Consider the following 15805-nt stretch of genomic DNA (forward strand, 5'->3'; position numbering starts at 1 on the left):
AAAAAAAAAAAAAAATAAATAAATAAATAAATATAGAAAAGGTACAGTAAAAATACAGTATAAAATATTAAAATGGTACAGTGTATAGGGCACTTACCATGAATGGAGCTTGAAGGACTGGAAATTATTCTGTGTGAGGGATGAGTAAATGTGAAGAACCAGGACATCTTTGTATACTATTGTAGATTTTATAAATACTGTATACTTATGCTACACTAAACTTACAATAATTTGTTTTCAATAATAAATTGACTTTAGCTTACTATAACATTTTTTCCTTTATAACTTTGCAATTTTTAACTACTTGACTCTTTTATAATAATACTTAGATTAAAATACAAATGTTGTACAGCTATACAAAAATATTTTATTTCTTTATAGTCTTACTCTACAAGTATTTTTCTATTTTAAACTCATCTTAAATTTGTTTTACTTTTTACATTTTTTTGTTAAAGCTAAGACACAAATATACACATTAGCTGAGGCCTACAAAGGGTCAGGATTATCAATATCACTCACTGTCTTCCACTTCCACATCTTGTCTCACTGGAAAGTCTTCAGAGACAAAACTAACAAGGAGCTGTCATCTCCTATGATAACAATGCCTTCTTCTGGAATACTTCCTAAAGGACCTGCTTCAGGCTGTTTTACAGTTAGCTATTTTTTTATAAGTAGAAGTATACTCCAAAATAACAATAGAAAGTATAGTAACTACATAAACCAATAATAAAGCATTTATAATCATTACCAAGTATTATGTAGTAGATAAGTATATGTGCTATACTTTTATAAGACTGACAGCAAAGTTATGTTTGTTTATGCCAGCATGACCACAAACACTTGGATAATGCTATAGTGCTATAATATTATGCAAAACTATGACATGATTAAGTGATAGGAATTTTTCAGATCCATTATCACCTTATAGGGCCACCATCATATACAGTCCAATATTGACTGAAACCTTGTTATATGTTGCATGACTATACTTAAAAGCAAAGAAAAGAAGTAAAAGCTACTACAAAAAATTATGAACAGCCTATATCACTACAGAAATAATATGATCTCAGTGTGACTTACATATCACACTATAAACAACGTTTGGGAATTGTTGATTTTTATTATCAATTCACATAACTAATTCCATCAAATGTGAAACAACACTGTTCTATGTATTATCAAAAGAGAAAAATAAAATACTGCCCATCATAACTACAAGATGCTATTAATTATAAGATTCATCCTAATTTCATAAATGACGAAACAGGAAAAAATGTGTCTTAGATTTAATAGAATACTGTATTTCGCTCATGGAAGCCACTCAAGGAGCATTAGGAATCAGAAGACAATAATCAGAATCTACCTTGTCCTAAATTGGCTTATAACAGTAATCTAATCATTTTATGAAGTAAATTATTTTGCAAAGATCCCATTCTTCTAATACATATACAATATGATTAAAACTAAATGGCTGACTGAATACATATACATTGTAACCTATTATGAACTCACTATCACCCTAGGGTAATAATCTTGAATTGAGCCTCTGTTTCAGTTTCTATAAAACAATAATGACATTTATTGACTACTTACTTACTTTCTGCTAAGGACTGGGATAAACACCAGGTTAGGCTGTGATTGCCAAAGATGACTATACCATTACATATCCCATCACATGCTCTGCATATAATGTTAAAAGACACTCCCTCTGCTGAGAAGTGGGTTTTTATATTGAACCTTGGAAGATCTCGAACCAATAAAATGTAGTGAAAGTAATACAGTTTTGTCTTCTGAGCATATGGTTAAAGAATAGCAGTTTCTTCTTGACTCTCTCAGGACAGATGTCTTGGGAGCTATGAACAATGTATAAGAAATCTATTTCTCTGAAGCTGTTTTGCTTCAGAAATCACATGAAGAGAAGTACCTGATTACAGGTACCATGAGGATATTTTAACATTATAATAAGTAAATAAAGCAAATAAATAAAGTTTTTATTTAACAGAAAAATGTTTTATGACACTAAGTTTTGGGGTAATTTCTAGTAACTAGAATATACATTCTATATGATCTTACTTAACTCTCACAAAAACCATTTAAGCTAGATAACGTATCAATTGTACAAGCAAAGAAAGTAAACTTAGCAAAGAAAGTAAACTAAAATAATTTGTCCATGGTCACATCACTAGGATCAAATAGAGCCAGGATTAAAAACCTGCTTAGTCTGTCTCTAAAATCCACATTCTTAAATCCTATGCTAAAGCTAAATTCAACTATTATCCTACATATTTGCAGTAATTCAAAGGTTACATAATGTGAATAGTCTTTAATGTGTGATATTAAAAGTAATTATTGGGTGGCACCTGTGGCTCAAAGGAGTAGGGCACTGGCCCCATATACCAAAGATGGTGGGTTCAAACCCAGCCCTGGCCAAAAACTGCAATAAAAATAAAAAGTAATTATTTTAGTAATTAAGTACCTTGCAATGGATATTAAACAATTTTAAGGAGCCACAAAAAAATGGCTAAAAATAAAATTAATCTAATACCATTAGCAAATTCATAACATGGGGGCTGACCACAGAAGTTCATGTTTGTAATCTCAGCTCTTTGGGAGGTCACCACAACACAGGATAGGATTGTTTGAGGCCAGGAGTTTGAAATCAACCTGGGCAACATAACCACACCACATCTTCATAAAAAAAATTTTTTTAAAATTTAGGCAGACACAGTGGAACAAGCCTGTAGTCCTAGCTACTGAGGAGGCTGAGGCAGGAGGATCACTTGAGCCCAGGAGTTCAAAATTACAGCGAGACATGATTATGCCACTGTACTCCAGCTGGATGACAGAGACTTTGTTCTTTAAAAAAAAAAAAAATTATCACTTGGTTTAATAAATATTCCTCCTAGTAATCTGAAGATGTTAATTTAATCTAAACTGATTTAACCCGAATCTCTTACAATCATAAGTAGGTCCATGAGAATATGCTTTCATAAGAATGTGTGAAATCTACTTATTAACAAGTTTTGTTCCTATATGGTTCTAATTTCTTTTCCCTAATAGTTCTTTCATATGTTTTAATCAGTATTATTCAATGCATACTGAGCTTTACAATCAAAGTAAAAGAATTTTCTTAAGCTAAGATATAACTGATCAAAATCATGCAAAATTAGAGCAAAAAGAAATTTTAAAATGTCTTTTAATCATTCAACTTATTCATTGTTACATACATTTATCCATTTATTCATTCATATATTTGTTGATAGCCCACCATGTTCCAGGCTAATTGCTGGGATTATACTGTGAAGACTAAAAACAGATCCCTACCTTCAAGGAGGTTATTATCTAATAGTAAAGAAAGGTAATTAAGAAGCTCATTCCCTATAGGATCCTAATTTAAATAATTCTTCTAACATACTGAGATTTACTACCCATAGCACCTATTACCATTCTGGGGTTTGGGGGGTTTGTCTTGTTTTGCTTTTCCTCACTTCTTTTAAGTCTTCCTTATTTCTTTCTATACACAGTTTAAATTCCATGGCTTATCATTAAAATCACATATTTATAAATATTTTTAATTCCTTTTCCCTCTGTCTTTTCTTGATATTCACCTGGAAAACCCCAGATAATGGCAAAATTGAGTTTTCCATCTACTCAATGTTTTCACCCAGTTAGCTGACTATGCCTAGAGAAAAACATAAAACTACACTAACTAGTCTCCATTAAAATGTATAACTAGCAATCCCAAATCACCTCTTACTGTAGCTCTTCACTACAATTGCTACATTCCATTAGTTCATTACCTTTCCCACTCCATGAGATAAGCATTTAACATTTTCCCTAACCATACAATTCTAACTTTCCCAATCTTGATTTCAGATAATGGCCCTGTTATCATTTCCACTTCCAGAAAACAGAAATAATATGATGAGACAAACCACCATTTTCAGAACTCACCAATTTATCAACATACAAGCACCTGTACTCACATGTGTATATTCTGCTTTCTGTGTTATTATTATAAACAAACCATCCATGCTTCTACTACAGGTTATCGCACTCACAAATTCACTAAATCTCACCTTTCATTACTTAAGAACAATAGAAGGATAAGAGAAAAACAATCCCATCTCTCTCCTGTGTCCCAGATTTTCCCACTCTATAAGATCATTTTCAGATAAACACAGATACCCTGGCTTGTCACCCACCATCTTAAAAAAAAAAAAAAAAAAAAAAGAACTTGTTCTATAGCTACCAATCCATTCTTTTTGTTTATCTATACAGTAAAAGTTCCCAAAAGAATTTACTATACTTATTATTTCTAATTATTCCCTTCCATTTTTTCATTTTTTTCTTGAACCTACCTCAGACTTAAAACCCATCACTCTACTAAAAGTGCTCTTGTCAAGGTCACCAATATCAGTGGTTAAAAAAAGTAAGCAAGAAAAATAAGAAAATATAAAGTCAAATATTGAACTGATTGGGAATAAATAAGGAATTTATAAGGAGGAAGTAATTTTTTTTAAAAAATCTCCAAAGATACAAAGGTTAAATCTGATATTTCCAAATAATCAAAGAAAATTAGTAGATAAACTTCAAAATGAGATAAATGGGGTAAAATCCTAAATATATATAAAAGCTCTTATAAATCAATAAGACTAAAAACTACTGCCCAAAGGAAGGTAGGCAGAAGTAATAGCAATGAACAGATAATTTCCAGAAGATGTAAAATGTCAATAAACATACAAGATATTCAATTTCACAATCAAATTAAGATTAACATGACAGGGTTTGGAGGGATCACTTCTGAGGTTTATCTTATAGGGGTACAAGTGAATCTTTCTAAGAGTAGAATGTGAACGTTTTAAAACAATAACTGAGAAAATGACATGAAGGCTGTGTTGACCAGTTTGATGGAAGTAGTTCAGATTGCATGTGAAAACCTCACACTGTACCCCAGAAGTGCATTAATGTACATAGTTACCATTCAATTAAAAAAAAAAAGATTAACATGACAAAGTGATAGTACTTCTGTGGCCTATTCAGTTGGCAAAGTTTTGATATATCGAGATCAAATGCTTAAGCACATCTAACAGGAATAAAACATGTTACAACCTTTCTGGGAATCAAGTGGGTAATCTGAATTAAAGCTTAAAAGAATTCAAAGTACAAATATATATTTGTAAAATACACAGAGGCATAAGTACTAATTGTGTATGTAGATAACCATTATAATATTATTTATATTACCAATTGGAAGTGACCACAATGCCCCAAATAAAGAAGTATTTAGTTTGTGTTATACTCTTAAGATACAACATTAGTGCAGCTATTTCTAAAGAATATCTAATGGCCTAAAAAGAGTTATGAAATGATATCAACTGAAAAAAATAAGGATACAAAATTATACACAGCATGATACCAATTTTACAAATCTGTGGACTATACACACATAGAAGAAAAAGAAAGAAAACACAAGAAAAAGTTAACAATGGTTATATTTCAGTGAAAGAATCACAAATAACTCCTATTTCATTCTTCAACCTTTGAGGAATTTTTCAGATGTTGTAAAGTAAACATATTACTGCTTTTATAAGAGCTATAAAAAATAAATGTTATTTTTAAAACCATAGCTAATAGATATTTCAAAAATACGCCATCAAATAATACAAGAAAACGTTCCAAAGCAAAGCAATTTTTAAAAATCAATAGACTTTTCTTATACATGAAAAACGGAGGATACTTTTCATAACTTGAAATTTTCTTTACATGATCAACACCATTAAAGATTTTAAAAGTAAAGGTAGCAATATGTCTCTTTTAAATGTTTACTCAGAAATACAATCCAGAAAAACAGAAGAAAAACAACAAAACAAAAGCTCTAACTAATCTATTATAGCAAAATGAGTGATTAGAGAACTTACCTTTTTCACTTACACTCTCACTTTCAATCTCAACATCATCACAACTTGTATATTCAGGTGTGGAAGCCAATTCCTCCTCTGAACTACTCAATGAAAGCTGACGCATTTTACCTCCCTTCTTCGATTTATGAGGCTTTGGTGGTGGAGGTCTCACTGACTCTGACTGGTCTGAACTGAGAGAGTCATTCCTTAACATTGCTTCCATTTTTTCTCGTTTTGTTTTCCTTACAGCAGAGCTGGGATCCAAGTGGTGCTGTTTCCTTAGTGAGTCAGTACGCCTCATGTCTGCTCTGTCAATGGGTATTGGACTCCTACGGGGGGTAGGAGGACTATGGTTTGTGGTCCTTTGTGGGTAAGGACTTGGTCCCTGAGCCTCTCGAGTTCTTTCCATTGAATAAGATCGCTGATTTTCCATGGCAGCTCTACGTTCAGATATAGATCTTTGCCTTGATGGTCGGTCCATTCTTAACATAGAAATCCTGGAATCTTCCAGTTCTGCATTTGCCAAAGAAACATCACTATGCCTTCTCTCATGCCGTGCTCGGGACACTTCAGCATGCATTCGCATTTGCTCTTCATAGGGTTGTGGCTTGACTGGATAACGGGCCAAATTTGGATCACTTCGGTAGCGTGTCTGGTAGTCTTCCTCTCTCTTTTGTCTCTCATATTCATTTCTGCTTTCCACATCCTCATCATCTACAATATATTCTTTGGAATGCCTATGACTTCTCCTGTTGGAGTCCCTATAATTTAAATGATCAGAATCTTCATAAAACTGAGGTTCACGTTGAGATCGCCTATCAGCATAATCTGATGGAGATCTAGGCATTGCGCTATCTGAAGTAGCATACTGTGAATATTCCTCTCTTTCTTCCTGTTGGTCGTATCTTCTATTTTGATCTCTGGATACTGATGGACTCCTTTTCCTAAGTATCAAAAGGAAAAGAACAATGAGTAAGAAAAAAATTTAACAATTTTACATTTCACTGATTTGCTGGCAGGTTGATGGATGAATTCAAATGTTTCTTTTTGCATTTGTTTAAAGGAATTCATTTTAGTTTTAATAATATTCATTTTATTCAGTTCAAATAAGTAACTTAAAAGGTACTTTCACTGTTATTAAATGTCTGAAACACTATACAAAGAATATTTTATTCTCTGAAATCAGATAATCAACATCATATTCTGCTGCCAATTCAGCTGCCGTAAATAGTCTTTATTCTAATATTTTTGCTTGGTTTGTTACACAGTGCTATCCTCCATCTATTACTCAGTAGCTTAGAAATATACCTCTTATCATCTGCTCTATTCCTGACACCCTGATATGAAAGTTACTTGAAAAAGTAACAAAGTCAAACTGACTTGGCTTAAGAGTTGAATACTTTCTGCCTAAAACTAAGTGCTGCCTTTTTTAAAAATTAGTTTTCATTCATCATCTCCCTAGATCAGTCTTATTGGTTCATCTAAATTGTTGTTTTGTCATTATGTCACCAACCCTTTTTTACTGATCAAACTTGAGATAAGCACTATAAATAAATACCAACAATAATTTATTTATTACAAAAATCCTAGAAGTCAGAAACAGTTGCTATTTTTATTCCACCTTCATTAAGAGTAAGGGCAGCTTGGTGGTACTTTTCTACTCAATCTTCACATGACTCCTCAGTCTTCACATGACTTCTTTGCAGTCTCAGAGGAGAAAATTACTTATCAAGTTTTTGACCTACCCTTCTAACACTTGAATAACCTAGTGAACCTTGCAATCACTCATAATGCTTTGTTAACAAAATATTCACACTGTCTTCTTCTCTGGAATGAGCTCCGATAAAGTGAACTACTAGTCATGAGAACCAACAGGATTGGAATCCTGAAGAGAATAGAAAGATTTTAAATAGCTGCTATGGGAATTTTGCCCAGACATGAACAGGAGATAATGAAAGCCTAGGGTCAATGAGAATGAAAGATGATCAAGATTTGATAGCTTAGTACTGAATTTGTTAGAATACACACAATGCCAAAAAAAAAAGTATACACATTTTAAGAAGGAAAAATTATTACATTTGTAACGTTTGACTTCTGCAATTATAAGAAGTGGTCAATGTGACTTGTATTCATTTTTCACTATCAGTGTGCTTTGAGTATTACAATTTTAATACAGATTTTCTTTCTTAAAATGTGTACACATTTTTGACACCCTTCATGTATATACACATATGTGGGTATGTATGTGTGTGTTTGTGTATGTGTCTTCCTAAAGCAAAAGCATAGAAAGAATAGAGTGGAATGGTACAGCTCAGCAAAATCATCATTCTTCTCTAAAGTCTCCCATGTGTCACTGAATCCCTTTCCCTTCATTTCTGGAATACATGTCTGCCAATGTAACAATTAGAGTTCACCAATAAAAATAGAAGTCACCCTAGGTTTTCTAGGTAGAAGGAGTTTTAATACAGGAATCAGAAGCTACACAACTCTTGAACAGGCTAAAAGAATGAAAGTCAAGGAAGTTAGTGCTGCTGATCTTAGCCTGTAGAGGCTCCTGAACAAGCGCCTATTAACTGGCCACCCTGATGCCATAGGCAGCTGAGATAACTGGTAGCAAATTTCCAAAGATTGTTGAGTTTCACAGTAGCTTAACTTCATTTTGAGAAGCCTGGTCTTTGGTTTTACACATGTTTAATAATTAAGTACAAAGATGTGGGGGGTTTAGCATTTACATTTATATATAAAACAGCACTTAAGTGACAAATCTTTTATGTTACAATTCTTACATAAAATCATAGGCTTGTACAGTTTAAAATTTACAATCAAAAACAACATCCTGTATGTGTGTGTGTATCATGCATCATTATTTTACTTTTGTCATTATTTTTATACATATGACTAAGGAAAAAATTTTCTAGAATCGTATCATAAAAAGAACTCTAGAGTTAAGGTATCTGCATTTCTCAGTCCCACTTTCGATATTAGCCAGTTACTTGAACCTATAAAACCATTTGGTCTGTGCTTTAAAATGAGACATAAAGTATACACATTAACTGATATTAAAAAAAACCATGTATTGGGTAAGAACTAAATACCACATCCTACAATATAGACTAGGAATATAGAAATTAATAAGACATGATCCTTATTCTTAAGAAGCTAAATGAATGTAATACCCTCTTCAATTTCTTAGAGACATGATCTTATAATATTGATACCACAATTTCAAGTTAATATGCCTAAATGAAAGCTTAAAGCATTAAGGACTTCCAGTAATATATTTAACATCAAACTGAGTATTACAGTATAGAAATAGGAGAAAAGAAAAGGAATGCTTCATTCCTATCCTCAGGAATAAGAATTCTTGACAGACCAGTAAAAGTAGAGTATAAATAAAGTTGAATATAGTAAATCTTATAACAGGATTATATTCTATTGTACTGATAAACAAGAATGTTTGTTTCCTATTATAGAATTCAGTTCCAAAATAAAGGCTAGTAATAATTAGTTCCTAGTAAGCCATCTAAGTGCTTTTTAAAATTCATACCTTAGAAAAATTGAATTCAATATTAAATCCTACAATCACTTTGTTCCAGAGATTATGAAATTTGTCTGAAGCATGTGAATCATACTGTAGATGCTGATTTGTACTGGATTTGAGTAAAAATAGAACAGTAGCTATAATCTGAAATTGGAACGACTATTGTCACTGTTATTTTACATGGACTTAGGTTTTTAAAAATACACTATTAGGTGCAGTACCTTATAGTTTATTCAAGCTATGACAGAAGAAAGGCAAGATTTCCTTCTAACAATACTCTTAGCAAAAAATGAAAACTCTGATGCCAATTACTCCAAAATATTAAAATATCTGTCAAAATAATTTCTACCAACTATATTGGGAATTATTTCATATACATTCTCATTTAAATTTTAAAACTTCTATATTTCTTAGATATTATATTTGTTATAGGAACTGAAGAAAATATATGAAAATTTAATTACTATGTCTGGTCCATATTTTCACTACTGGCCATTGTAAACAGGCTTATCATTTATTATTATCAAGTGGAAAACATTTAATAGGTGAAAGAATTTAATAGTAATTTGTAAACTTCTCTAGGGAATCATAAAGCACTTGACGGTACTTAACCCATCAGTTATAATTCAAAAGAATGGCACAATTCATTCAAGGATTTTATATTTCACTTAATCTTATAAAGATTCTAAGAATTAAGAGGGGAAATCTAAAATTATGCCTTTCTTTAGAACAAAATGTATTTGCAACTTTATATAGTCATTTAATTTTTACTCCAATGTATCCTACTAATCCCTATTTTGGATATAACAATACCAGTATATATCTATAGTCAATCTATACTACATATTTACCTAATATCTCTTTATCTTTTTTCTCTTTATTGAAACATAGATTGTTACAATTATTTTCTCTTTCACCATACTATAATGCTTTTAAAAGGAACCAGTTTACAGAAAATCATACTTTAAACATCCTAAATGCACCTAAATGCATTTCTATTCATGGCTTATCATTTTTTTGTCATGTGGACTATTCAATCTGTTTCCAAATATTCTAGCTGCATAATACACCTGGTGCTCCACCATAAATGTTATTCTGACTAGATGTAATAGTTTGAGTAAGAAACCCTACCAATTAGACTTTCTAAAATTCCAAATCCAAAAATTAGTCAGACTGAAGAGAAAACAACAAATAAGAAGTTTTTTCTTTCCCCAATTAAATAAAATCACTTAATTTCCCAAAGATACTCTCAGCTTACATACTAATTCATCGTGTTTTTATCCTAATTTGCATATTAATATTACAATTTTTAACATCACATGTGGTGATAATACTGATTGTATATACTATAATATAATCATCAATATTTGAAAATACAATCCAGTAAACATTTGAAAACATTTGAAAGATTACATGGAAACCTAAGTTGTAATATTTACATATTTTTAACTCAAATGAAGACAAATGCAATTTTTAAGAAGTATAATGAAACAGAGTAAGAATTTGAAGGTTACTAATTTCAACAAAATCAAATTTTGTATTATTAGAATTAAGCATTACATGTATTAAAAAACTCTCACCTATAATCTATTAATAGAGATCATTAAAAATTGTCATTTTAAAAACAAAAGGATACAAAGACATTTAAAGAATAAATAATCTAATAAAAGTCCATCTTTTTAAAACCTTATAAAGCATGGATACAGCTAAATAAACTAACATAATATTTCATTAATACAATTATACAATACTAACAAAAAAATAAACATAACAATGCAAGCAAATTCTAAAATTAGAAGCTGTTCAAACATAAATTATGAATTTAACAAATGTATATTATCCTATAAAACATGAAATCTATAGGTTCCATTTCTAAAATTGCTACAAAAAGCTTTTAAGAAATTAAACTATTTATATTTATCAAAAGTCATAAAATAGATAAACGTTTTTCTATATCACAATATTTAATATATTTTATTGCTTTACCTTTTGTTCAACCAATGCACATCTGTCGAGCATGAAGCATCATGTTGACAAAAATACATCAATATTGTGCCAGGCAGTGCTTTCATTTAATCCTTCTAGCCCTGGCAAAATCATAGGAGCCATCCTTAATCAGATGATTTGAAAGTCTCTACTTGTTTACAATTATTTTATTTCAAACTCAATTACTAAAAAGTTATAACAAAACAACTCTCATTCAAGGATGAAGTCATAAAATCCTCTAGTGATGGACCTGTCAAGGAAAAGGTTATTCTTTAATGCTGTTACTATGTAGCTGTATATAGCTCCGGGTCAAGTAAGAATGTACTCTGTAAGGAGGATTATGGTACTTAGCTGATTAGTGCCTCACAATACTGAACACCAAATGCAACCTACATCCAAGGCATTTCTAGGCACTATACTTAAAACTGGCAGATTTAGAAATTCAGAAATAACATTATTCTATATGAATTACAGTATTTCTAAAATAACAGAATTCACTGTTTGTTATTGATAATTGTGCTGCTCAGCTTTCGCCGTAAAATGTATCGTGATGGCTTAACAGGCATATTCTGTAACTTCTTTTCAATTACTCAGTAACAAGTTTCTTAATCTTTACTAAAAATATAATGCTTCCCTAAAGGTTCAGAAGCAGCAGTTTCTGTAGAAATTTGATTAAAAATTAATGTGCCCCATGAACTAAGAAGTCAGTTAGACACCAAGTGTAAATCAAGCTTTCTTCACTTCATCACTTAACATTAAAATGCCTCCATCAATTCAAAAAAAAAGAAAAGAAAAGAAAAAAAAGAGTAACACCACAGATTCCTTCCTATCAAAAGCTAATTCTCTATATGTTAACATTACATCTCTCAGAATTACATTTAAATGATAAAAAGCCATTGTTTGAAGAGTAGGGAGATGTAAAATACTGTGCTTTTTGGTTTCCCAAATATCAAATGAGGGCCTAGGAATATGTGGTTGCACCATTCAACCATTTGTGCACTATCCATCTGCAGAATTTTCTTCTAGAATTATGTATAGGTCTTAAAGAGATTGTGGGTGAAGTGGGAACAAAGAAAATAATTTTTTACCTCTGAGATCCCTAACAAAGACCTGTAGATCATTAAAGAGAACAACAATAAAAATTCAAAATAATTCATCTTCATAGGCATATAAAACCAAAAATTCAACCACTTAGACTCTCCTTGGTTGATATTAAACTGGAAAACAAACAAACAAACAAACAACTTTTTCCACAGATTATTTTAATTCTTTCAAGCTGAAACAGAAAATTTCAGAAACTACATCACAATTGATGACATAATTACAAAGCTTCTTCCTTTTTTCTTTTGATTATTCACTTTTACCACCTCAGTGAATTTTCTTGGTGTTGTTCCTCCAACTGATGCTGCTGCCACTGCCTTTCTCTACCATTCTCCTTGTTTCTAGGTCCACCCCAGACTTTCATTCATATCACCGCTAATGCCATTACTGTTTTCACTTCACTCTCCACTGATCTTTCTACAGCGCCAATTTCCCTCTCCAGAATGTTCACTGTCTTTTTAGGACTATTTTCTCCACTTTTAACTCTTTACCTTTACTTCCTATGCATTCAAATTCGTGAGGACCCAAATTGGGGCCTAAAAAGGGTTCATGAGAATAATTGTATCCATTTAGTATCCATTTACTGAAGAAGGACAAAATAATAAAAAAACCTATAAATTAGATGTAATTTTAAATTAATTTTTATTTTAGTCATGACAATACCTTTGATACTTGAAAGATGAAGCCCCTAAATATGTAAATCTCTAGGAAATGGTGTATAATTGACACTTCCCTATAGTAACCCATTGTGTCATTTCTTTCTCCCCGCCATCTCTTCCAAAACTGCCACATCAAGAATAAACACAAAAATAGAAAACCATTCTATAACTAGAAGATAAACTTATAATAATTTTATCTCCCACACCTTTTAGACTTAAGGTATGTTCCACCTGAGTCTATGGTTGCCTTATTATACAAACTTAAGTGAGGAAAGATTCATTGAGACCAATATTAAGAAGTAAAATGAGTAAGACAGGTTAAATATAAGAGGAAAAAAGTGTAAGTTAGTCAATAACTACCTTTTATATCCATCAATAAAAGTGTTTGTAACCTTTATAGTCTTTTAGTATTGTAGTTCCTTTATTAAACTCCAATTCCATTCTTTCTTTCTTTTTCTATTTGCTCCAAAGAGACAACTTACAGATTTTGGTTAGGAGGCCTAAAACCAAGGTAATTCAGAGAGAAGAATCTCTTCCTAAAAAAGGAAACAAACACATCTAGAAGTATATACCAAAAAAACCAGGTGCAGGTGCTTCTTATCTGCAAACCAAACATAGGTATATTTAATTTTTACCTTAAGTTTGTATTTCCTTCTTGGAAAAAAAGAATCTTGTATCATTTTAAAATATGGGAAATACAGATACGTAAATTTAAATAGAAGCAGGATTATTTTAGTTAATGGCAATTCTTTCCTTCCAGTTTCTCATCCAATCCATGAGGAAATGTTGTTAGATCTACCATCAAAATATACTAAAGTCCAGACACTTCTCACCATCTTCACTGGAACAAACCTATCAGAGTCACCATAATTTCTCACATGAATTATATCAGAAAAGTTTCCCAGTTTGTCTTCCTGCTTCTACCCTACCACTCTACAGCCCAGTAACAACATAGCTGCAAAATATAAGTCAGACTGTGTCACTAATAAGCTTGAAAACCTCCAGTTAACTCCCTATTTTGCTTATGATGAAGACCAAATTCCCTATAAGGCCTATGAGATCTGGCAGCTGTTACTCTCTGGTGTCCTCTCCTACTGCTTGCTCCTTGTTCCTTCAGATCCAGCCACACTGGCTCCTAACCTGTATGCTCTCACCTTGAGACCACTGTTTTAGCAGCTCCTTTGCCTGGAATGCTGTTCTTCCAAGTTAACAGTAGTGACATCATCTAGTATTCTACTCACTAGAGACCTTCTCCAAGTCTACTTTCAAATATCACTGTACCAATGAGTCCTGCCATCACCACTCTATTTCATACTTCAGTCTCCTTCTGAGTCCTCTGGCACTCTCAATTCCAATCTCCTTCACCTGCTGCATATTTTTATCTTTTTCTTAATACATCACCTTCTAACTTAAGATTTATTTGTTATGTTTAGTTTTTTTTCCCCCATAGGCAAGCATTTAAATTTTGCAGGCAGAGATCAGCATTTTCATCACTTTATTCCATTTTCGTCACTTTATGCCAGGCACACAGAGGTACTCAATAAATATTTACTAAATAAGTAAAGATACATAAACATGACATTTTTAGACTATATTGAAAGTAAATTTTATTTGCCTAATTACACAGCTATCTATGATACAAGCGTAATAGTATTTAGCCAAAACTCACAAAAAATAAAAATTCAGAAATTACCAAAAATACAACTAGCAAAAGATATGCATTCAATGCATAAGTCTCAAGAGTATCAGTCTTTTAATTCTCCCAACTACTGAACTGTTTTGTTGTTTTGTATCTGTCACTGAGAATTTAAGTGACTTTTTTCAGAGATACAGAGATATAGAGAAAACTACATTGCTTAAAATAAGGAGGGGTGATGAGCTTAAAAAAAAAAAACAAAACACTTTCTCAATTACTAATAGAATCTTTGAAAAACAGCTACAGCTCTATCAATTTAGCCTCCCACTAATCTGCCTGAATTAAATACTTTTAGAGAATGGTGGTACAAAAAAAGTACTTGCTAAACAAAATTTTTCCTGAAAGAGAATTCATAATAACCAAATCACACAGTAGTATTTAAAGGAATTAAAAAAATAAAAACAACAACAATCTTATTTAAATGTGGGACCTTCATTATACCAGTATTTGTGGTAATAGAAAGTATCTTATTTTTAGAAGGAACGTATTAGTTTGCATTCCCACCAACAGTATAGAAGTGTTCCCTTTTCTCCACATCCACACCAACATCTCTAGTTTTGGGATTTTGTGATGTGGGCTAATCTTAATGGACTTAGATGATACCTCAAAGTAGTTTTGATTTGCATTTCTCTGATGATTAAGGATGGTGAGCATTTTTTCATATGTCTACAGGCCATGCGCCTGTCTCCTTCAGAGAAGTTTCTATTCAAGTCCCTTGCCCACCTGGAGATGGGATCACTTGTTCTTTTCTTGCTAATATGTTTGAGTTCTCTGTGGATTCTGGTTATTAAACCTTTGTCAGAGACATAACCTGCAAATATCTTTTCCCATTCTGAGGGCTGTCTGTTTGCTTTACTTACTGTGTTCTTGGCTATGCAGAAGCTTTTTAGTTTGATCCAGTCCCAGTAATGTATTTTTG

The 15805-nt window shown here is 31.9% G+C and overlaps 1 protein-coding gene across 33 annotated transcripts in view; it reads right to left on the minus strand.

The window, feature by feature from the left end:
* The window catches only part of RIMS2 (regulating synaptic membrane exocytosis 2), a 597279-nt gene that overhangs the window by 290933 nt on the left and 290541 nt on the right, over positions 1-15805 (minus strand). For all 33 annotated transcript variants that reach the window (XM_023517386.1, XM_023517366.1, XM_023517393.1 and 30 more), the window contains one exon: positions 5922-6847. In XM_023517386.1, the coding sequence (XP_023373154.1) occupies positions 5922-6847 (926 nt within the window). The remainder of the gene's footprint in view (positions 1-5921; positions 6848-15805) is intronic.

Source organism: Otolemur garnettii, unplaced genomic scaffold, assembly GCF_000181295.1.
Source record: "Otolemur garnettii isolate 467f Iridium unplaced genomic scaffold, OtoGar3 scaffold00004, whole genome shotgun sequence".
Taxonomy (NCBI): Eukaryota; Metazoa; Chordata; class Mammalia; order Primates; family Galagidae; genus Otolemur; species Otolemur garnettii.